The following is a 25,157-nucleotide window of genomic DNA, read 5'->3' as shown; positions in this document are numbered from 1 at the left end:
GGTACAAGGCGAGTTGAAAAGAAATGGCTGGGAATATTCAAACTGGACTCACACAGCCCTACTTAGGGAAACATGGCATCCATCTCAAGCTCATATTTTCACCTTGATGTTAATGCTGCAGCAAAAAGCTTCTTACCACCCTCCCCAGAGTAAAGTTGAAATCTACATTTAAATGGAGACATTGCAGGCTGTACAGTCCAGGAAAGCTAGTACACACAAAACCCTGCTGCGATTTAACTGGAAATAAGCTCTGATAAGTTGAAAGGGAAAAAAAAAAAAGGAACAAGGGCAAGAAATGATATGTGAAGTGGTCCATGAATTTCTGTTGGAAAAGGTGGAAAACCAAACTAAAAACAAAAGGAGACTGATTTGGAAAAAGTCCATTGAACAGAATGCTTGTTACTATAGGGTGTTTAACTGTATTAAGACCGTATTCAAGGCACAGATATGATGGGCTTATCTATGTATAAAAACAACAACAGAAAGAGAACAAGGGCAGATACGAGGGTGCTTTTGTATACTCATATTCCAAACCTCATAAAATATTAGTAGCTGCATCAGCTATAAAAATTAATGGCTCCAGATTCTATTGTGTTATCCTCTTCAATTTCATTTTATCACCATTCTTTTTTTTTTTTTTTTTCTTCCTCTCTTTCAGTTTTTGTCTTTCTATCTCCCTAAGTTGTTTGGGGTTCCAGTGTTTATGAGCTTTATAAGCCTGATAAGACTTGTAGGGCAGAGTTTCTAAAAAAAAAAAAAAAGGTCGAACAAAAGCTTGCCTGATTCCTTACATTAGAGTTGCTATGGTAGAGTTAGATTGTGATAATAAATTGTGATAACATTGTCAAAAGAAAACAATTCTGGTCTTCATTATTGAGTTTGTTGCAAACTCACTTTTTCTTTCTTTCATTCTTTTTTTTTTTCTTTTTTAATAGCAAAGACTAAAACTTCCAATTTCCTCAGGCCTAACCTGGCCTTTTAAAATGTTTTCAGGCCACTGTGAACACCAAACTCAATTCAGAATTTGCATTCACATAATATAATTTTTACCATCAATTAATCGATCACATTTAAATTCCTAAAAGTACCCAGTGACTAATAACTACCCCCCGGGTACTGTAAAAAGTTAATTTCCAAACACAAAGGCCACTCTGACTTTCAAAAAGCTGAGTCAAGTTTCCCACTGAGTCAAAACCAAAAAAAAAAAAAAAAAGAAAAAAAAGTCTGTTTTTTATGATCATCCTGAAGATTATTCCAGAAAGTTATTTCCTTCAAAGAATAAAGGAAAACATCAAGGTTGTGAGACCAGGAAGGTGAATTGGGAGTGGATCAGATAGCTGGTTCTAGAAGATTGTACTTGTCCTACCTGGATTCATTATGGATGTTACTGTGTTAGGGCATTCCTTTCTTGGGTATAAAATGGCCACTCACCTACAGTCATAAAATACCTGGCCGGGTGACCCAGATGACCCAGCACCTAGATATTGGAATCAGACTACCCAATCATACAGTGAAATCCAAAGCTGAATGTAAAAAAGGTGTTCAACAAATAATTAGGGTAGCATGATGCACCAGGCAGGACAGTTTTTGGAATGAGAGACCTGAGTTAGAGACCTGTTCTATCACTAACTAGCTGCGTGGCCTTGGGCAAGTCACCTAAATTCTCACTAGATGATAATGCCTATCTAGAGATTTTGTTGTCAGAAGGAGATTCAATTATGGATGTGGGAGTGCTTTGTGAAGCCTGGGGCAGATGGAGGGGTTGTCGTTATTGGGATAAACGCAGGTGCTTTAGGAAAATGCTTTCTGTCCTTTGTGGGCTTTGTTTGACATGAGTGTATCTAGTAGACAGATGCTACCACTTCTATTCATCACCCTGAGTTTAGCCTTACAGGCACCCAGTTGGTTGTTTCAACCTTAGTTGTAGATAATAGTAAATAACAGCTCAGTTCCCAACTCTCAGGCTATACAACCTGGTATTTGTAACAACCAAAGTAACTGAGCTATTAGAAAATGAATTAATTTGGGATCTATAATAGGTGTTGGCTTGGGTTTCGCACATACCCGCACGATCATTGTATGTTTATATATCTGTCTCCTTGACAAAACTGAAAACTCAAGGACAGAGAGCAGGGCTTATTTATCCTCGGATGGTCTCCTTCTTTTCCTCCTTCCAAGCACCTAGCACTGGGTCTGGCTATAGTTGGTGCTCAATAAATGTTTGGTGAATGAATGGACAAACGATGGGAGAAACATAAAACCAATGAGGTGGAATCTAATTCCACAGCCTGCAAATCAAAATCAGACTGCAAATGGAGGTCATTTTCACAGGGATATATCTCAGCGTCACGTGCAGTTAATCAGAACACAGCAATTTTTTTTTCATAAGCACAAGACAGATTATATATTTTTTCACATGGCCCCTAAATAGCATCGTCTTCAACTAATTTCAAAACCAAATGGGCTGCTTGAAACACCAAATCGAATGCTGATGCGGGTTGGCGTGTGGATAATTCACAAAGGCTGAATCTTCACAGCCATGACAAAATCAAGCATGTCCAAAAGAGTTAGTGGAATTGATGGGGTGTCCTTGTGGCTATAAAATTGCCCCAAATTTTCCAGCAAATTGCTCTAGCCAGGGTGTCTTGAACTCGACAGCCCCAAACACAATTCTTCTCCACGCGGACCCAACTTGAGCCTATCATTTAGGTGGCAGAATGCACAGCAGACTGTGCATTAAAAGTTAGTCTATGTATCAGTTTCAGAACCCAATGGATTTCATCTGAGCACAGTCTAATGTAAACCTGTGTATAACTTTGGCTGCCCTGTAAGTCTTTGGTCCTGAGTTGGATGCAGTGGTAGTGTTCTTCACATAATAGGAATTATTTAGCTGACACAGTCCCTAAGGTTGTCCCATCTGGACAGCTTTGGGCGGATAAGTTCAGAGCAGACCCCTGGCCCCAAGATGTCGACATGGCAGGAGCTGTACTAGTTATGTGACATGAGGCAAGTGGCTTAGTTTAGCATCCCTGTGCATCAGTATTGCATCTATAAAATAGAGATGCTATGAACAGCTCCTATCTCAAAGGATGGCTATAAGGATTACATGGGTTAATGTAGAAGAAGCCCCTTGAACTTTCCCGAGCGCATAGTAAACACTATGTAAGAGTTTGCTCGTAGACACTAGACTACATCAACTATAAAGACTACACAGAAAGTCACATTTGTTTAAAACAATCAAACTTACATTTGCTTTTTGGAGAAAACAGAAACCAAAACAAAATACTCCTTCCACTCAATTGCTTTTACATCTAAACTGCTGTTGAATAGCTGGTGCAAAGTGCTTCCTGAAATGACGAATGCTACTATTTCCAAAGGGCATACGATGGTGTTTCAAAGGGCACACAAGGCCACATAGGACATGTGTGTGTTTCTCACAGGCACAAACAAACAAACTAAAAAGTCACCGTGCATCTTCTTGGAGCTAAAATTTTACTTGACAACTTGAAGGAAACTAAACGAATGAAAACCAGTGAACCTATTTTATTTTAAAACAAAGGTGGATATATTGTGGAAGGAAGTGAAAATCCCATGACTTTTCAGGTTACAGGAGCCCTTAAAGAAATTTCACTTTGGGGTTTCTGCCTCAGGCTCATCCATCCTCCATCCCCACACCTCGGCCCAACAAATGTCCTACATGTTAGTGGCACAGGTGCCAGGACAGTGACCTGACAGATCCCCTAGGTTAGTGCTTCTCTGTGTGAAGAGCAGTATTATATATATATATATATATATATATATATATATATATATATATATATTTATTTATTTATTTATTTATTTATTTCTGGTGACCAGTTTCATAAAACACAGCCAAAATGAATTTTTAGAAAAAAGAAATAAAGGAACAGGACATACAAAATGCAAGCCCCATTTTTGAAACTATTAGGTGAGGCAGACACAATTACTGTGTCAAATTGCTATAAAATTTCCCAAATGAGAGCCCTCCATCTCTATACTTATCTGGTAAGGAGCTGTTTGCTGCCCCGGCCACACTTGTGTAGCTATCCCATGTGACTCAAGGGTGGAATTCTGAGCCACGCTGGGTGAGAAATGGGTTTCTGCCTGGCCTCAGAATTCAGGCCTCTCACTAATTAATTTTATCCTTGTGCAAAATATCAAGTCCAGCAATGAGCTTCTTTGACTCCCTGTTGGGGTTCAGTCAGGGTGGGGCCTGGACCAATCCCTCAGCAGGTTGCACTGGGGTCCTTAGCATGCCCAAGGTCCTGGCCTCAGTTTCACAAATGATTGTAGCTGAGAGATACAACTTCCTAAGAGAACCCTGTTGGAGGTGAGAAGCCGTCAGAAAATGAGCAAGGAAGTGAAGGGGATTAATTTCGTGAAGTAGAGATTTCATTCCAGTACAGTGGTTCTCGACCTTTCTGAGAATCCATTGCAAGCCGAAGCCTTCCCCACTAGAAAAGTCCACATATATAAATTAAGGGGCTCAGTGATCATCTGAAACCCATCCAGATGTCCCAGTGTACGAACCTGAACTTTAGGATTAGTGTAAATTATTAACTAAAGTGGACACCTATAAACAGCCCTGCCAGGAGGTATTTCCACCTCCTCTTGATACTTCTTTCTCTATATTCACTGCAACCCTTTGTTACTGCTCATGCCCTCTGGCCAGCCTGACTCATTCCTGTCCTTGCCGTTCAAGAGTGCAAAGGCTTCAGTCTTTGAGGCTTGGAATGGGGCATGATGTGATCAGCTACATGTGCTTTGTCATTGATTCTGGAAGTCGACTGAGCCTGCCCAGAACAACTGCTCCATGGTGGTGTAGCCCCTGAGAGATGGGCAGACAGGGTCCCAGATCTCCCATTATGAGGTAGCATCTCCTGGAGCTGACAGCGCTACTCAAACACAGAAGTTTAATGATGGGTTTCAGGTGAGAGATGGTTAGTAAGAGAAGGGCTCAGAGCTACAATTTCAAAATGCTTGGGGAGCTACTTTGAAAGCCAAGAATGATTTCAGAAACACCTTGGTTTTTAAACCTTATGCATCCGGCCAGGATGTTTCAACTTAGGATGCTGAGCTGAATACAGTCAAGGAGTCAGAAAACCAACTTGGGCTCTGGAGATAGTATCGTGAACAATGCTACGTAGCTGTCTACTTTACATCGGCTGCCATATTTGTCTTTCCTAACTGTACCCCAATTTTGTTCAGATAAACACAATATGGTAATAGCTAATACTTTTGCTGGCCATGAGCTGGTACTGTCAAAGCTCCTGGCATTTATTATCAAGTCATTCAAGCCTCATAACAACCCTATGAAGCGCGCATAATATTTCTATCAGACAGATCAGGAAACTGAGGCAGAAAGAAATCAATAACTTGCCTGAATTCATATAGCTACTAGCAGGACAGGCAGAACAGGAATGCCAGCATCCTGGCTCTGAGTCCAAGCTGTTAATCGGCATGCTATACTGCCTTCATCCCATCCCCAGCTCTAGGGATAGGTCTTGATTAGTTTAAGCCAATCAGAACATGGCATTTTCTTGTTAACTGTTATTGGTCCCAGCCAGATACACGACCTGAGATGGACCAATCAGATGGAAGTAAAGACCGCAGCCTGCAGCTGGTGTGTATGCTGCCTATTGTTCCTTCCTATAGGTAACCCATGCCCACATGGGTGATAACAGAGCAGGAAAATGGGGGAAAAGTCCAAATCCTTATTGATATCATTGACTACTGAATCAACCAGTCCAGAAATCTGCCCTGCCTCTGTTAATGTGGATAATATGTATTATACAAAATAATACATTTTCCTATTGCTGAAGCTAGTTGATATGCACTACATGTTTCTAAAAGCATTCCACCTGACATACGTGGGTCTGTCAGAGTGGGCCTTGACTGAAGGCCACGGCAAGCACTTTGGGGAGGTACAGAATACCAGATCAGGTTGAAGATGGCTTTAGAGATCAACTCTCAAGTCTTTAGGGAAAAGTTATCTATGTGGCAGGTCCCCAAGCCCCTGGTTGCACATTTTGCTTCTTATTATTACCCCGTGAGTATGTATGCGTGTGTGTGCGTGCATGTGTGTGCGTGCATGTGTGTGTCTTTAGATATGTACACATGCACGCACATGGTGCAGCTCCTTAATTAAGAGATGGGGCAAAGAAAAGGTGGGGGTTGGGGAGCCCACCTCTTGGGTCCATTGGGCTTCTATTAATAGTTCTGGTCAAGGCTGAGTAACTTATCTAGACTCCTACAGCTAGTAAATGCGCTAGCCAGTGTAACAAATGCAGGTATGTGGCTTTAGAGACCAAAAATGAGCAATTACACTTCCGCCTTAGATCAAGTTCCCCAGAAGCAGAGCCTCAGACAAGAGTGGATGCATGATTTGTTGAAGGAAGGAGGGAATAAGACAGGGCAGGGGGGAAAAAGGGAAGCAAGGGTGTGGCAAGATACTCCTGTGTTAGTCAGTCAACAGGTTGCCCCCTGGGTGGGTAGGGGGGCAGGGGGTATGGATGGCATAACCCCTTGGCAAGGTGGCTCCACTTGGCTGAGAAGGAGACAGTTTTGTGCCCTTTGCAATCAACGCAGCAGCTGGGGGACAGATGCAGTGGCCTGGTAAGAGGGATCTGGATGGAGCACCAACAAAATCTATTACAGCTTCTATCATTATATGCTATTCCCTTTGTCTGGAAACCCCTTCCCCAACTTTTCCACCCACATACGTCTCCTCCATGACCCTTTGTCTCCCACCATCCCTCAAGGACATGGCCTGTATCCTATTTCTCTTAACATCAACATCCCCCTGTCCCTCCCCTGGCCCAGCACCCAGCAGATGCCTGGCAAAGAGTAGAGGCTTCAATAAATGTTTGTGGGATGCATGAATGGAGAAATGAATGGATTTCATGAATCCACACACTGCTAATTTGGAATTTGTGATACGTTAGAGACAGGATATTTATTGAGTAAAAGTTTGGAAAAAAATACTCTAACTTGGGCTTTTACTGCTTATGCAGTTCATTACTAAGGAATGCAAGTTTCTAATCCTTCCCCTCCATTCCATTACTTTCCACGTGTTATAATATATAGAATAATTACAACTCAAGAAACTGCTTTTCTTTTAAATAAAACAGCCAGCCTCTGCTATAATTAGACCTCTTGGTTAATTTAGAAGAATGTTCTTCACTCTTGGACCTCCCTCCCATCTCCTACTCCTTCATCAAAAAAAACAAAACAAAACAAAAAAAAACAAAGAAAGAAAAAATTTACAAGAGTTGGTTAATGAGAACTTCATTTTAGTTCAACTTATGCGTAATACTTGAGGATGAATTATAGGACACAGATGATTCTAAAGTAAGTTGGTTCTCTCAGCAAAATACAAAGGAAAAATAATGATAAAACTTAGCCATTGATTTGACTTGTAGTCCATTTGATGATGCAAATGTCTTCCATTTGATATTTAGAATTTAGGAAAGGGATAGATGGTGCAGTGCCGAGGATTTTTGCCCCTGCCCTCTTGTGGGAAGGGTGCTGGGTCCTTGGCCAAAGAGGAGTGTACTTAGGGCAGTTTCTCAAGGCAGTCCCTGGACAGCATCAGCAACACCTGCCAACTTATTGGAAATGCACATTCACAGGCGCCACCACAGACCTTCTGAATCAGGAATCCTGGAGTGGGATCAGTAACATGTTTTAATAAGCCTTTCAGGTCATTCTGATGCTACTGAAGTTTGAGAACCACTGGCCTGATCATGAAGAGTTGGGAAGACCTTGTTTGGATTCTCATCTGCCACTTTCAGCCTATGAAGAACCTAACACCCACTCCCCCTGTTTGTAAAATGTGGATAAAATGGTGTAGCTGTGCAAATTAATGAGTCTATATAGATGTCAAGCTCTCAACACGGTGCTGAGCACAGATTGCTTTCTCTATAATCCTATATTATCTGTGGAAGGAAGAGAAACATGGAGAACAGGGTGAGTCCTCACATTTTCTCTGCGAGTGGCTGGGAAGCCAGAGTGGGGAGTAAACAGGAGGCCTTGGGATAATAGGGAAATGTCGAGTCTACAAGCCGGGAGAGAAGAAGGGTGAGATGTGGGGCAGCCTGAGGACCCACTCATCCAACAACAAGAGTGTATGAGGCTTATTCGGGGCTCTTCACAGGATTAGGGGCTGGAGATCAGAGGTGGACAAGATGGGCAGAGGGCCCCAGCCCTTGGAGGGACTTCTAGTTTAGCAGATGGGGTCGGAATTGTGTTTGCTGAAGCCAGCATCCCATAGAGGGTTTGGAGGGAGGGAGGGTTGACCCATTTCTTTGCAGGGAGTATATCTATAGGTTCTGATGAACAGACATCTAAGCCAAAAGACTTCCGTGGGTGGCGGGAGGTGAGGTGGGGTGTGATCTGAAGGCACCCATCACCTTTGCTAGCTGGGGTCTTCAGGCTGACTTGTTAGGTAAATGCTGCCCCTCTCTTCCTAGTGGCACAATGTGCTCCTGTCCCTTAGTCCCCAGTTCTTCATGCCAGCCTCTCCCCACAAGCCCTTGACTCAGAGAGTTCACTCCAAAATATGACAGACATGTTGAAACTCAGGACACCAGAGAAGAAGGAGTGCTGGCGATCATGGTAATGCTAATGAATGCCACTTCCTGTACGCCAGATGTGGGCTGTGCTTTCAGATGCTGCGTATTATTTCATCCTCATCACAACTCCCAGAGGTAAACAGTATTGTTTTCCATTTTACAGACCAGAAAACAGAGGCTTCAAGAGATTAAGCAACTTGCCCGAGGTGCAGAGCTGGTGAGGAACCCTCCACACAAGCCCAAGCTTACACCTGGGAAAAACTAGAGTCTAGGAAATCCAGGGCAAGGAGCTTTTCTCAAGGATTCACAGCTTTCAAGGACCCTTGTCATGCAGGATCTCTAGTCCCACTCCCCACGCAAGAATGCAGGATATGGTTAGGTGAAAAAAGAACACCAACGGAGCCATGGATGGGGGGTTCATACCACTATATATTCACTGGCAGCTGGGTTGGAGACACAAAAGCAAACATCCGCCTGTATCCCAACAAGGGGTCTTCCTGCACCCCAGTCTCACTGGCAGCTGGGCGAGACAGGAAGTAGGATCCACACGATCTGCAATCCGCCATCCACACTTGCTAACCCCCCTTGCTAGCTGCAATCCGCCATCCACTTCTCTGCCAACCAACAAACCCCCTTGCTAACTGCAATCCGCCCTTGCTTGCTCAGCCATGGCAGTTATATCAGTGGCCAATGGCTAACTGGTTACAGCTGATGGCCAACCAATCATAGCTGATGGCCATCTACTACCCGAGCCAGCATCTTTCCACATGAGGTCGAGAGCCTGGAAACTGCTCTCTGGGACTCCGTCCCCACACTCCACCCCTACAGCGTCTCGCCTCACAATCTACGCGACAAGCGATTCCACAAGGGGTCCTGTGTCAGGAACTCAGCTCATGAGAAAAATTTCAGTCCGGTTCAAGTAATGTCCCAGGGGTATCCCTCAATGTCCACCTACTTTCTGGGCACAGCCAGGGTTTCTCAGGGCACCACCAGTCTTTCTGGGCACAGCCAGGCTTCTCACATATTCTTGATGGCAGCCAGTCGAGACACAGGAAGTAAACACCCACCAGTTCCACTACATGGGGGTACGTTTCCAAGTAAACAGTCAAGCTGGTCCATCAAATCAGGGATGAAAGGCACTTCCCCATAGTCCACAGTCATTCACCAGGACTGTGCGTTGCCCTCACAATGAATGCCCTCTCCACAGGGTGAGGGCTCGAAGTCCTCCCCAACCTGAGGGTGAGGGACAACCTTGACCTCACCTGCATCCTCCACTGAGGACTCAGCAAGCATCCTGGGACCACAAGTCCCCCACCTGGGCTGCCACAGCAAGCACTTCCCAGCCCACACAGCAGCAACAACCTTCGCTTTCTCCAGCCTGTGCTGGTTGGAGAACCATCCACATCCTCCCACCCCTAAACGGGGCTCCTGCTCCCGAGAACAGTGGCTACCAGGCACCACACACAGTGTGGGGCCACCTGTCCTCTTGCCCAGAGTCAGACACCATTCCTACCTTGCTGGAATCCTGCTCCCGTGCCAGGTGTCGGACTGGGTAGAGGCCTCGGTGTAAGACGTCCACAACTCTAGGAGCCCGCGGCAGCAGCAGACCACCAAACGGCAGGCGACGCCTGCTATAGCCAATAGGGCGGCATGCCATCCAGAGGCTTGAGAGGACCGCTAATTCACCAAGGGGTCGCATTTCTCCCAGGCAGATTGCGCTTCCTGTTCCCAGAGCTGCTCCTCACGGGCTTCCTGAGATGTAGTGTTCATACGCACAAACTGCTCCACCATCCTTTGGAGAGTTCCCGCCGGCATCGTACCCTGCTCACTGCGCTATGTGTGATACAGGGTCTCTAGTCCCGCTCCCCGCACCAGAACCCAGGATATGGTGAGGCCAAAAAGGAACACCTACGGAGCCATGGATGGGGGGTTCATACCACTATATTCTCTCTGGCATCTGGGTTGGAGACACAAAAGCAAACATCCACCAGTACCCCAACAAGGGGTCTTCCTGCACCCCAGTCTCACTGGCAGCCAGGCGAGACACAGGAAGTAGGATCCACACGATCTACAATCCGCCATCCACACTTGCTAACCCCCCTTGCTAGCTGCAATCCCCCATCCGCTTCTCTGCCAACCAACCAACCCCCCTGCAATCTGCCCTTGCTAGCTCAGCCATGGCAGTTATACCAGTGGCCAATGGCTAACTGGTTACAGCTGATGGCCAACCAGTCACAGCTGATGGCCATCTACTACCCGAGCCAGCATCTTTCCACATGAGGTCGAGAGCCTGGAAACTGTTCTCTGGGACTCCGTCCCCACAACCCTAATGGGGACTGAAGCCCTAATATATGTACTTTCGTTTATGGCAAACCACAATGCAATAACAATTTTGTGGCAAATGCAAATGGTGAAAATCCCTGAAAAAAAAAAAAAAAAGAAAGAAAGAAAGAAAGAGAAAGAAAAAGAAAAGAAAGGGAAAAAGAAAAAGAAAGATTATTAAAGCTACTGGTAACATCAGCTGAAAAGTCCTGGAATTTCAAATTTGTCTTAGCCGATTTGCACAATCACCGCAGCCAGGTTTATATAGAAAACGTATGGCACAGGCTTTGATTGTAATAAATCCACAGAGCCCTCCCTCTTCCCTGCAACAAAAATCCTTTTCTTCCCTGGCTATTTAATATGCAAGGCAGATTGGAACATTAGCAGTGCAAAAGGGTAAATAATCTGGTAATTGATCTGGGATTTGTGGATTTTTACCTCAAATTTCTGTTTATGGTTGAAGGTCGTAAGCTATACAAACCTCTATTGATCAGAGTCCTTTGTTTAAACAGAACCTACTGTATTTATTTGTGCTGCTCCCCCAAAGTCAAACAAAAGGGCAGCGATCTAGCTAAACCTCGGCATGGCACTGCGGACATGTGGCCCGTTCCCTCCGCGGACAGCTGTTTTCAATCTGCACAGTTTGTCTTTCATACCCATATGAGATGAAGCAGCCTTCACTTAGCCTGGGAGACAGGCCAGCAAGGGAAGATCCGCACTTAACCCTTCCCAGACAACTTTCCTCCTCCCTTTGGACACTGAGAAGTGATTCTTAGGAGGCAGGAGGTTTCCCTGGAGTTGGTGACCTGGGCACTCCGTGTCACCTGTGTGCAATTCACCATGCACCTAGAAAACAAGGGCCCCTCCCCCCTCCGCTCCCATCTCCACTCCCTAGCTTTGCAGTCCCCACCCTTGAGAGCTCCTCAAAGCTCTATGTCCCGTGAGAGAGATTTGGGAAGGAGAATGGTTTTCGTTGCTGTCTCTGGGTGTTTTGGACTACCCTGTTTGATGGATGGAACAGGGTATACTAAAAGTCAGGCTGGCTGGAGCCTGGGCCCATAGAAAGCAGGCAGGTTGCTGCTGGTAACAGGGTCCCCTTTCCCACGGTGGACTTAACTCTCTGCCGTTTCTGTTTCCCTAACACCAGACTTAACTCCAGTTTTCTCCACCTGGGCACCGTTGACATTGGCGGCTGAAAAATTATTCCTTGTAGGAGGGGTCTGTCCTACGCATTGCGGGATGTTTAGCAACACCCATAGCCTCTACCAGCCAAATGCCAACAGCAGCCTCCACCCTCAGGTGTGACAAGCAAAAATGTCTCCAGGCATTCCTTAATGTCCCGGGGGGTGGGGCATCTCCCCTGGTTGAGAAACCCTGCCTTGGAGAAACAGCGTGTTAGCTTGTCAACGGCGGGAGTTTGAAAGCGGGCAGGAGCTCTTAACTCCTCGGGCCTCCCAGAGCTGCTTGACCTTCTCTCTCCCTTGCTAGTCCCAGTTTTCTCGTTAGTGAGGTGCCCATGAAAGGTCCTACTGTTCAGAGCTGCGCTGTGGACCCAGTGTAACACGGTGCAGTCAGCACCTCACCCTGGGCCTGGTGAGGGGTATTTGATGCAGGCTTGTCACACACTGTCACCCCAGGGCAGCTCAGAGAACTTGGGAGTGAAGGCAGCTGATGTGAGAACTACTCCAGTCAAGCACCGCAAGCACCATGGTCGGGTTTTTAACGCTCTTTGCCAATAGTAACAACTCTTGATTTTTGGAGGGAGCTCTGTGGCTTGGCAAGCAGAATCAGAATGGATTTGCTTTTTTCTTCCATCTCGGGCTTTGTGGAAATAAAAACATTTGCAGAGCTGGGACTGAAGGCAGGTGGCTCACAAATGCTTAGTAATTAATTGCTCTGAGTAGGGGAACGTATTAAAATAAATTGAAGCCCTTTGTAAAATAGGGTTATTCTCAGCTTGGACATTACATTCTCCTGGCTGTTAAATCTTTGAAAAATAATATATCAGGACCTGGATATAATATGCACGTCTTCATTGCCAGCCCGGTCGAGGTTCAAATCCCAGCATAAGTACTTTCTAGTTATTCAGTGTTCTTGGGCAAGTTGCTTTACCTTGCAGTGCTACCCCAACCCTCACTGGTAAGTGGATAAGGATACTGACCTCAAAATGTTGCTCTGAAAATAAATAAGGGGCCGCACATAAGTCCATCAGTGTGTATGACACATTCTTGACGTTCGCAAACAAGAGCTGCCATCATCATCATCATCACTAACACGTTGCGTACGGATCACAAGAATCTTCACGAGGGATTTAAACCCCGCCGTATGCAACATGTTAAAATGTCCTCTACTGAGTGTCTAATTCATATCCAAATTCAAAATAACATTAAACCCATAATCCAAACATAAGTGTTTTAAGGTATTCAAACACAGATTCTTGTGATATCCAGATAATTTTCTTTCCACTTTTTATTAGGATATTTGTGTTATAGGTTCAGTCATAATATTTGGGGTGGGGAGGGATTACCTCTACCTTTCTCAAACTCTCACTTCCCAAACTGAGAAGGTTCTCTTAAATACGGTGAAGTGCAACCGGATGAAACAGAAAGGAGAGCGAGCAAGTTGAGGCAAGGTCTTTACAGGCAGAGCAAGCAAGCCAAGATCCTGGGTCTCCAAGACCTGTGTATAAGCACAACATTTGCAGCTTATGATGCGATCTCATCTATATGGTATTCACATGTCCCCCATTATTGGGAGCATGAAGACCTCTACCATGTCACACTTTTAGAGTAGAAAAAGGATCCTGGGGTTTTGACTTGGGGTTTGGTGCCCTGCCCAGCCTTTGTATTCACCAGCATGAAAATGATTCAGCCTTCCATCCTGGGAAGAGCGGGTTCTTGTTTTCTCCCTTGCTCCTGGGTCCTTAAAAAATATCTTAGAAGGTGTAGGAAGAGGAGATAGCCAGCAACAGAGAGTGTCTTGTGGAGAAAGGAGAGAAAAGTCAACAATCGCAGACATTTATTCTCGCAGCTTTGTGCTTCCAGTCTTTTCCTCCACTTTCCTCTTTTTCCCAAGTTCCCACTGGATCCCCACCCTCCCCACAAATACCACATTCCTGTATGTTTCTTGAAGTTCAAGTTTATCTACTTTCACTGAATGAAACAGTTTGCCTTTGGGCCATTTGTGCTAGGAAGCTTCTCTTTTGAAATATGCATTTTTGAGTCATACAAAATTATATATGCAATCTATATGTAAGTCATGAAACTGAATATAAAATGCCTGTATAACAATGTCTTAAGAACCATAAACCAATATTGGTGAATTTTCTTTCCCAAGGCCCTTCTTTTTCCCTTATCAAGTAACTGCTATCCTGAATTTTATGATTATCATTAAAAACATTTATGATATTTCTCCTTAAAACACTTCTCTTTATGTAGGTATGCCTCAGCTCTACATGGTGTGTGTGCAGTTTGTTTCTCAGCTTTGTGAAAATGTCACTATAGTCTATATTATCTTACTTTACGTGTTTATTCTTCTCCTCATTATGTTTCTAAGATTCCTCCATGTTGGCGTCTGTACCTGTAAGTAGTTCATTTATTTTCCCTACAAACTAGTGTTCTATTCCATTTATTTATTCATCTGTTGATGGATAATGGGGTCATTTTCAGTTACCTGTTTTTTGTGTGTAGCTGTTTTGCTTTTAGAAATATGACTATATGGACTATATGACATTCTTGTACATGGTTGTTTGACGAATGTGAATACGAGTTTTTCCAGAGTACACACCTAATTGGATTGAAGAGGGATTAAGGGTCTGTAGATTTACTCCCACAGTGAATTTTCTGATTAGTCAAGGATTCTTGTTTGTCTGCTCCAAAGAAGCCACCTGGTTTCTTTCTGCAGAATTTATTTTCCAAAAGTTAATTTCCACTTCATGACTTCCTGAAAAATGGCTGCTCAGCCAAGGTTCCTTTCTCTCACTCTTACACAGGGGGATAGTTTTAGAAGACAAAGACCCTCAGCTTGAATCCCGGTTCTTCCATTTACTAACAAAGGGAAAGCCTAAGCGTTTCCCCTGCTTCTGTCTTCTGCCTCCTGACCATCCAGGTGTCTTTCCCATGTGGGCCTGTGTGATGTGCTTCCTGTCTCTAGGATCTATGAGTATAATGAACTTTATTTTCCTGAGCCTGCATCATCTTGTAGCTGCACCTGACTGACTATCACATAAAAGGATACAAAGCTATTGTGATTTAGGATTTCTCATGACCTCTGCCCTTGCGTTACCAATGAACAAATTGTGGTTGGTGTGTGATGCCGTAGCATCTTGAATCTTGAACCCCCTTTGCCTTCATAATGGAATGGACTGTTCACACCTAACTTTTTAAATGCCATGGAAAGTGACCACTTTCCTCCATCTAGGAAGAAATAGGAGCCCCTCCTAAAGGCAAAGGGAGATAGAATTGGATAGTCCAAGTTGGTTCTTTGCTCTATGAAGTGCTAAGCTTTCCTGTGAGGCTCCAGGGCATTTGAGACGGATCCTGCTCTTCACAGTCAGGGGTTGGGGGCGGGGCTTGGCTAGTTTATGTCTAGAGTCTCCATATTTAGGATCTCTCTCTCTGACCCAAAGCCCTAGTACCTTTGCCTGTCAAAGGGACATTATAACAGGTGACTATTAAAAAACATAACAATCATTACAGCTAATTACAGTGTTTACACCTGCTCTGGAGATCCAAGATGAAAGACACTTCATAAAGGCAGATATTGGGACAGGTGAGCAATGTGATTAGTTAAACAATCTTATGTATAATCACACACATAGAGCATTCTTCAGATGCCACGAGGCTGGGTCATGGCAGTGCCCAGGCCCCTCCCAAATGCTGAGGTTCAGGGGTGTCTTTCATCTCTCCTCATTCAACTCATCACACCTATGGCTCCCTGAGCTCACCCCTTCCCTGTGAAATGAGGAGAACCCAAGCACCCAGCTTATAGAGCTTTTGTCCACACAAAAACATTATGAGTTCATTAGCAGGCCCAGTGAAAAGTGTTTTAAAGGCCTTGCTTTGAATCTCAGCTCTTACATATTAGCTCTTAGTTCTAAGCAAATTGTTTCACCTCTCCCAGTCTCATTTTCCTCATCTATAAAATAGGGTAAGAATAGTACTAAGCCTTGGAGGTTTAGTACTAGGTTAAGAACAGTACTAGGAGGTTAAGAATAGTACTAGGCCTTGTTGATTAAATAAGATATTAGCACAATGCCTGGCACACAATCAGTGTCCATGACATGAAAGCTATTACCAATCAATTGCAATTAACTGGCACTTTCTCAGAAAATAGTTAAGCTACTTGCCCAGGGTTGTCTAGTGTAGCCCTTTCTCTAGGCTGGTGACAGATAGTTACTATATATATATATATATATATATATATATATATATATATATATGCATTTTTATATGTATAGGGATATATTTTATATATCCCTATACATAAAATGAACCACTTTTTGTGCAAATAAAACTGAGTGGACGGATGCTCACCAAACTTTTAGATCTGGCTTAAAATAAAGTCTAAGTGGGGGCTGTACTTAAAAGAATAGGCAAGCATCATCCAGAGTAGCTCAAACTGAAATAATAGTGTGTGGACTTATTGATTAGAAAAGTAGTTCATGCCATGTGAAGATGAGAGAGACAGAGAGAGAGAGAGAGAGAGAGAGAGAGAGAGAGAGAGAGAGAGAGAGAGAATAAAACAAAAGATAGATATCTTCAGGGTATGATGTGAGAAGATGCTGTTTCTTACTGGGGCAACTCAACATAGCAGCGGAAGCAGCCACAGGACTTATTTCATAATAGTTACTGATTATTCTTTTTTTTTCAATTAAAGTTTATTGGGGTTACAACTATAGTGATTCTTCTTAGCAGCTAGTTTAAAATAAACCCATAGGGAGGATCTCTAAGCAGCCAGATTCCTTAATTTGGGTACTGGGTTACTTATGCTAAAAACTCAGGGAGTACGGACTCCTGTGGAATTGACCCTCTGACAACCCCACCCCTCCCTGTGGCAAGTGAAAGAAAGTCAGGACAGATGGACAAACGTCAAGGAGAATGAGGTGACTGAGTGACGATGTCCCTGCTCTTACCCAGAGAACATCCACTATGTTGTAGAACGGGGTGGATGCACCACCCCCACGTAAATGCATGCCGAGTGCCCCTTCGGCCTTAATATGTGACTTGATTCTTACAGCAGCCACAGGAGGCAGGCAGTGTTTATGCTGATTTATTCTCCCTACTTGACAGACATGAAAACTGAGGCTCGGGGTGGCTGAGAGCCTTTCCTGAGGTATTACAAGTGACCTGACCTGTGCCTAGTGGCCTCAGAGGATGTGTCATTTCAAGAATTGGACAGATGGACCTGATGGGAACACTTGACCCTGGAACAGTATTGGGGCCTGGAAATAGGGGTTTGGTGGGGATGAGTGAGGCAGGGAGCGAGCAGGGACTGAAGTCACCTGTTCTTTTGGCAGGAGAGACAGGTGGGTGAAGTTCCCTTTGGCCTTCCTTGATCTTAGAAGCAGCCACGGCACCCAGACCCCAGTTGTTCTGCCTTTTCCGTGGTCACTAACTGTGCTACAGGGCAGCTGAGAATGCTCTGCTCTTGAGTTTGGGGTGGATTTGGGGTGTGTTTCCAAGGCCAAGCCCGGGTGCCTGGGCTCCTGTGTGCACCTTGCTGCCCCCCAGAGACCAGGGGATCAGCAAGGGAGGGAGACCTCCGATCTTATCAGCTGTGATGGGTGGCCCAGATGCGTGGGATAGCCTCAAACAAGGGGCAGGCAACAAGATCAAAAAAGACAGCAGGCCCCTTTCAGGCTCACTTTGTGCAAGAGCGGAGGGGATCTGATGCTCAACAGTTTGTACTTGTACGTGCATTTCGTTTTTTCCACAGCTGTCAAATCAAATTGATTTTCAGTTGTTTGGACCTGGGTAGGTTCAGCAAACTAGGTGAAAAGTTAGTTTATCCAAGGAGTCATTTATCCAGTGCTTCTGCAATGGGAACAGAATTTTTTAGTGGCTTTCGTAAACAAATCACCAATTCCAAGAGGTTCTGGTAACAGTAATCCTAATTACTTTTTATGAAGCATCTACTACGTTTCTTTGCTTTGATCATTTTTATACTTCTCCAACAATCCTTTGAGGTAGATAATAGCTCAATTGACGAGCACTTACTTCTCATGCATTCTCTCATTAAATCCGGACTCTCTTGTTCAGTGTATATCATTATCCCTATTATTTAGAAAATGAAACTGGGGTTCAAACAATCGCATGTCACTTGGCCAAAGTCGCACCGGCAATGACAGAGCTGGGGTTGTGACTCAGTGCTGGGTGGTGTCACACAAACTCTTCCTGCCTGTGCCTCTAGGACCAAGGCCTTTCTCCAGTATCACCTACCATATTTGTCTTCGGACTTTGATTCACCTGGGGTGGCAGGCACAGGCGGGTGCTCCGTTTTGAAACAGGGACATTGTAAAGGCATTGAGAGAAAGGAGAGCCGCAGAACTGAAATCGCAAGGGAAGGGTGAGGTCTGTCGGCCATTTTTGAGTCCAGCTCTGCCACTTGTGGCCGGGGGGGGTGGGGGGGGGGTGCCTTGGCTGGATCCCTGGCACTCTCAACTTCTCCATCTCTGCACAGATAGAAAAAGAAATCCCACTCCTTCGATGGTCACCGACATTCAATGAAACAATGCGTGTGAACGGGTAGCACAGACCCTGGGATGTACTCAGGCCTTCGTCAGTGCCTGCCCTGGCGTCAAGTTAACCAGAGACTGATTTTCTGTTTGTTCCCTTCTTGCCAAGGACAAAATCATCCTGCCACTTGGCAGGAGGGTCAGGCTTCAGCCCTCCCAAGCTGGCGACTTTCCTGGGATGGGTGTGATCGGAGAATGAGTTTGAAATATCAGTTCTCTTCCCATTTCTGCCACTGAAGTCAGGTCTCAGGGGCCTGTCTAGGGCGGCCAGATTTCGCCAATAAAAATACAGAAATCCCAGTTCCAATTGACTTTCAGGTAAGCAGTGCATACTTTTCTGGTGTAAATGTGTCTTAACTAGAAAATGCCTGTCTTCTCTGTGTTCTGGAGGTGCATCCCCGTGGTTAGCTGTTCTCGGCAGAGGGGAAGCTCTGCAAAAGGCTCCAGCGCTGGACATATCTGCCATCATCCATTGTGGCTACCTGGACCTGGCCAAGAAACACAAACAGCCCCAGGTGGGCACAGCGTTGGTCGCCTCCCCTTAGTAGGGACATATGGGGGAATTGGAAACTGCAAATGTTGGCACGGATCATGACCAACAGGAATTTCCTGGGGAAAGGCTTGATGTGTTGGAGAGTGCCGCCATATTGGGCCCTTCTGGAGGAAGCTGCTCCTAAGTATGCCTTTTCCACAATCTGCCCTCTGGGGCCCAATCACAGGGAGGTCTCCAACTTGACAAAGCTTTGACACTGGCTCCCAGGGCAATGCTTGCACTGTAGGCACGTTCTTTTCTCTCTCTCCTCTCCCCTCCTCTCTCCCCTACTTCTTCTGTTGGCTTCTTTCTTTTTTTCTCTTCAATGTCTTTCTTCTTCTCTCTGCTCCTTTCTGCTTTGTAACACAAGGCAGGGAGAGGTTCTCAATTGCACCGAGTTTGTCTCCAGGAGACAGTGGGCAACGTCTGGAGACAATTTTGGTTGTCCCAGGCAGGGGAGGAAGTGTTTTGGCATCTAGTGGGTGGAGGCCAGGGATGCGGCTCAATGTCCTGCAATGCACAGGACGGCCCCCACCACAAAGAGTGAGCCAGCTCCAAATAGCAACAGAGACAAAGCTAAGAAACCCTGTGGCGAGTTGATGGAAAGATCTACTTCCTTCTGACGTGGACTTTCTGTGACCGCAGGAACCCCCACCCCCCCGCCGGCTCTCTTGGCCTCAGCTGTCTCACCTTTGCGAGGTGCAGTCTGAACAAGGTGGTCCTGAGGACCTGTGCGATTGCACCATTCCCTGTATCTGAGCAGCTGTTCCTTCTACTTCTGGTTCCAGGTCCTGTGGCCTGCGTGGAAGGCAAGAGCACCTACCCAGAGAGCCCCTTGGTCCCTGTGATATGTCTGTTTTGCTTTCCTGGCTGTGAGGGCTGAGGCAGCCCAGGCCCATCCCCACCCATCTGGGACCTTCCCCCTGGCCCTGTGCCAGCACGGCTGTCAGGCTCGGCAGGCCCTCACCTGAGGCCCTTGCACGAATCCCGGCACATTTTGCCTCTATTGCCCAAGGACTGGCATGGGATCAAAGAGCTCTAGTTGGAACAACATTTGGCAGCAGGAGGTGGATCAGTAAAATGGGCAGCATCTCGGCCCCCTGGTGTGTGGTGGGCACAGCCCCTGCACTTCCACCTGAGCCAGAGCCCGGCCGTCGCCATCCCTTCTCCAGGGACATTAGCTCTCCCTTTCCTGCCCGCCTGTCTCCCTCACTCATCTCCTCAGATCCTGGGGTTGCAGACCCGCAGTGAGACCTGGGACACCATGCGTACACAGCCTGGCCTGCATGCAGCCCCGCTTCCCTGCCTCCTGGTCTGAAATAAAACATCAGAAATAGCAGTGACCATTTTATGCAGCACTTGGGTGTCCTCTCCAAGTCATCGGCCTCGCATGCATGACCTCGTCTCATCCTTACCACAACCCTCTAAGGTTGATTCTCATATTATTCCCACTCTGTAGTCATTTTAATAACTGTCCCTTGGTCAGTCACGTAAGCTCTTTATATTACATGACACTCTATTAGCTCGTGGACTCCTCACAACATCACGATGAGGTAGGTACTAGTCTTAGCCCCATTTTACAGCTGAAAACACTGAGGCACAAAGAGATGAGTAGGTAGCGGACCTGGGAATCAGCCCCAGATATGGTTTCAGAGTTAAAGCCCTTAACCACTTTGCATACTGTATCTCAAAACGAGCAAAAACAGGTTCAGAGAAGTTGATCAACTTGCTTAGGGCCATAAAACCAAGATGTGTCAGAATAAATCGTGGGACCCAGGTCTGCCTATTCAGAGCCCCATTCGTTATGCCTTCGTACTATGTTTTATATATATATATATATATATATATATATATATATATATATATATATACATACTATGTAGCACTAGTAAACAAATAAGTGGAAAAAACAAATAAAACTGTGTGTGTGTGTGTGTGTGTTTTATTTGTTTATGTACTTATTTTTGACATGGTAGGGATTTAGAAACCCACATGTGAACATATCTATGACAATTTCATTAGTAGTAAATCTACTTAAAACACACCAGTGTTAATAATCTGCGACTGACTTTCTCATATGCAGAATCTAAGGAGAACTGGAAAATTATTTCACTCATTGTCCCCACAGGCTTAATGAGAGAAACCAGCCACACGAAAATACTTTTAGTTCTAATCTTAGAAACTCTTCAAAGCAGGTCAGGTTTCCACTCTGATAAATGGAATGAAGCTCAGAAAGCTTAACCACCAAGCTAAGAAGGGCCGTAACCCAGTCCTGTCTCACCCCACAGACTGTTCCTTACCAGTAGCCTATCCTGTATCCTCCACAGATCCAAACTCCAAGGCAGGCCTTGGCTGTGGGTACACAGGACGCGGGAGCAGGTGGCCCAAGCAGCAGGAGTCATCCGTGACAGTGTCTTTCCCTCTCTGCCGGCCAAAGAGCCCTGCCCCATGTAGTGTCTTAGAGTGTCCAGGCTTTCACAGTGGTGCATTCCTCAGTGAGGCTCACAGGGTAAAATTCAATGGCAAACTATCCTAAAGAAACAGGATTTTATCATTCTGCTCTGGAGTGTTTTGCCTTGGAAATAAGTGTGTTGGCATGTGTGGAAGCCGAGCCCTGTAGGTCCATGTTTGCACTGTGCAAAGGAGCGTGAGGCCTGCTGTTGGCTTGAGGCAGGTACAGATCGGCCACAATCCCAGAATCTGGAAACCTCCTTTCATGCCCCAGGAGGGGCCACAGCAGAGCCAGAACTAGACTGTGCCTTGCAGGGTGTTTGCTTCTTCACAACCTGCTGGTCCATAATTGCTGATGAGCTCATAGAAAAGAAGCCATAAATTGGCCATGGAGGGGACTCAGTGGGCAGGGGCGGTGGTCCTTTGTACAGAGCAGCTGCAGGGAGAGGATGGAGGGAAGACTTTCCACAGCTGCCCCCTTCCTCTCCCCTCTTCCCCACCCTCACCTGGATGAACCCAGCTCCCCTTGTCTTGGTGGCTTGGCAGGTGTCTGCCGTTCACACGGTTAAGCTGCCCCAGACCTGCCCGTGGAGGCCCCACCTTGCCACTCCCACCTGTCTGCTTCCAGAACAGAAATTGTGCAAGACACCTCACATGCGAGCTGCCATCAGGGAGACAGCCAAAGAGGCTCCCTGCCTGGGAGGCTAGCAGGTAGCTCTGCCACAGGAACAGGGTGACATGGGCGTGAAGCTTGAGTGCGGGACTGATCAGATCACAGAAAGCATCAGATTCGAGAAGAGGCTTCCACGGGAAGCGATACTGGCTACTAGCACTACCTGCCGTGGTAAAGGCCTGCAGGTGCCAAGAAGCAGTGCTTTATATATGGAACCGGAGCATAACTTCACCTGCTGGGACAGTACATCACACACAGAACAGTCCCTCTGAGGCCAGTCCCACCCCTTCTCCACATGCCAAAAGGAAAAAGTAACCTGGCCACTAGAAACATGGATGATGTAGATTTTAATGAAGCTTTCCTAGGCGAATCAAGAAGGGATTCCATCAAGCACTAGAGGATTTTCTTATAGCATCCCTGTCCCACCCTTCCAGTAGGAGCTGCCCCTCTCTAGGTCTGTCCCAAGACTCTCCCGTAGCAGTCTCTCCTGTCACCTGGCTTTGTGCCCCTCACAGCTGCCCCTCAAAAACCAGTTCTCACCTCTAATTCTGCAAAACATCTTGCTCTTAGCAACACAGAAGCCTAGTTAGCAAATTGCAGGTCATAAGCCAGTTTGGGAAGCCTTACTTCCTCTAATAATATACACATTATTTTTTATTTTATTAGTTAAAAACTGATTTTATATTTTAATCAAACAGAAAATGACAAGACACCATGTACCCACCTAATCTGACCGATGTTAGTATTTTCCTTTTTCTTTTTTCCTTCGGATCTCCCTTTCTCAATATCTCTTCTCTATTCTCTCTCTCTCTCTCTCTCTCTCTCTCTCTCTCTCTCTCTCTCTCTCTCTCTCTCTCTCTCAAACACACACACACACATTATGCAGAAGGTAAAGACCTACAGCCCATTTCTAATTTCTCTCTCTCTGGAAACATTCCCATGCATGTCTGGTGAGTGTCATTTGGTCTGAATCCAGGATAGCACTGTGGTTATGAATGCAGACTTGGAAGCCAGACAGGCTGGCTATGAGCTCCAACTCTGCACCAAGTAGCTGGGTAACCTGGGGCAAGTTGCTTAACTTTTGTATGTCTCAGTCAAATAAAAAAGATAGTAAATCAATCCTGGGTACAGTCGTCAAATGTTAGTACATTTAAAGTCCATGGAACAGAGCCTGGAATAAATAAATGTCTAATAATATTAGCTATTATTGTAATCCATAAACAATATAGAATAGTTTTTTGTGTGTGTTTTTAAAATTTGCCTAAATTCTATCATAGCATCACACACACACACACACACACACACACACACACACACAGTCTTTTTGCAACTTGTTTTTTTCACACACTCTCATTATGTTCAGACTTCCCCAGTTTGATACATATAACACATCCATTTTAGTTGCTATAGAGTGGTATATCATTGTTGTTTCAATGTACATTTCCCTGATTTCTTATCCTAAAATTTATTTGGAACTGTAAAGAGCCAAAGCAACTTGAAAGATGAAAAAGAGTGAAAAGAGACTTACTTGCCCTATTATAATGATCCTGAGACTTATTTATAAGTTTTTGCAGTGCTGGCCCATAGAACTTTCTATAATTACGGACCTAGTCCATACGTGCGCTATTCAATATGGCAGCCACTAGCGACTTATGGCTCCTGAGCACTGGAAACGTGGCTAGAGCGACCAAGGAGCTGAATTTTTACATTAATTGAATTAAAATTTAAATAGCCACATGTGATAGGGACTATCCTATTGGACAGCACAGATTTTGAGCATCAAAACATTGTGGTAAAGGTGTAGAGACTACTGTATTTGGTGGACCAGTAGACCAAAGAGATAGCCGCGCGAGTCTAGAGACAGACCAATGTTTGGCATGGGCCACAATAGTAAAGAGATTCCCAGGCTTGATTGATTACAGGCGGAGGATGATGACGAATTTCCTCTTTACAATTCCCTTCAGAAATTCCTCAAAATTTCCTCGCTATAATTTCCTCGTTACAGTTTCCTCAGGTTACAAGGCACATAAAATCAGCCTCAGTGATTTATAGTCACATCTCACTTCAGACCTCAACTGGGATTACCAAACTCAATCAACCACTTTGGTTTCCAGAAGTTGCCAAAGGTCCTTGAATCTTTTCCAAAATAGAATCCTCTCTCTCCAGGCGATAGTGACGTGTGCATTGGTCTGAGGATCCCAGCAGACCGTCTGATCTGCGTGTGGGGACTGTTACCTTCTTCTCCGGGCCCCAGGCGTCAGTCCTCAGCCAGTTACTGCCTTACAGCACAGGCCCAGAGCCACTAGATCACACGGGCTCCAATCCTGGCTCGACAGCTTTCCACAGTTAGGGCCAAGGCATAGAACTTGGTTGCAGCTGTCTACCATCTACTCATCTGTACAATGGGAATAAGTAGCTCCCTCGGAGGTTTGTGGTGAGGATGATGTGATATAATGAATGTATTGTGCTCAGCTCAATACAGCAACGAGTTCCTGTAATGAGTAGGTACTCCATAAACATGTGCTAAGTCAATAAAAATATCATCTGTACAGTAGAGGGTTGCAAATTATGTGACAGCGGTAGATTATATTCATGAGCAACACATATTCCTTCTCCCCTTGACCCATTATCCCACTTGGTCATGTTTGGTCAATGGGACATGATGAGACATGATTATGTGCCAGTCAAGCTGACACTGTTAAGAAGCTCTGCATATTTCTGCTCACCTCTCTTGAGCTCCTGCCCTCTGTGGTAGTGGGAAGAACATTCCTCAGGTATTGCCTCTGCAGCCTGAGTCCTAAAATGAGAGGCATGTGGAGCCTCTGGCTAAGGCCCAGCCAATAAGCAAAC

The 25,157-nt window shown here is 45.3% G+C and overlaps 1 protein-coding gene across 2 annotated transcripts in view; it reads left to right on the top strand.

Annotated features, from left to right (window-relative positions):
- LOC148757584 (uncharacterized) overlaps positions 1-20,974 on the top strand; it is a 76,611-nt gene extending 55,637 nt beyond the window's left edge. The window contains exon 4 of one of the 2 annotated variants that reach the window (XR_016022029.1): positions 19,042-20,974. Coding sequence is in view for 1 of the 2 variants with exons in the window: in XM_088800221.1 (XP_088656347.1) it covers positions 1-66 (66 nt within the window). In the remaining variant the exon portion in view is untranslated. Of the gene's footprint in view, positions 845-19,041 lie in introns of those variants that run through there. The other variant, XM_088800221.1, reaches the window with a different exon arrangement.
- Positions 20,975-25,157: the final 4,183 nt, after the last annotated feature.

The sequence above is a fragment of the Rhinolophus sinicus genome, chromosome 8 (genome assembly GCF_057876585.1).
Source record: "Rhinolophus sinicus isolate RSI-liver-muscle chromosome 8, RSI-T2T, whole genome shotgun sequence".
Taxonomy (NCBI): Eukaryota; Metazoa; Chordata; class Mammalia; order Chiroptera; family Rhinolophidae; genus Rhinolophus; species Rhinolophus sinicus.
The sequence above is the reverse complement of the archived record's forward strand: the minus strand, read 5'-3'. Positions and strand labels throughout refer to the sequence as shown.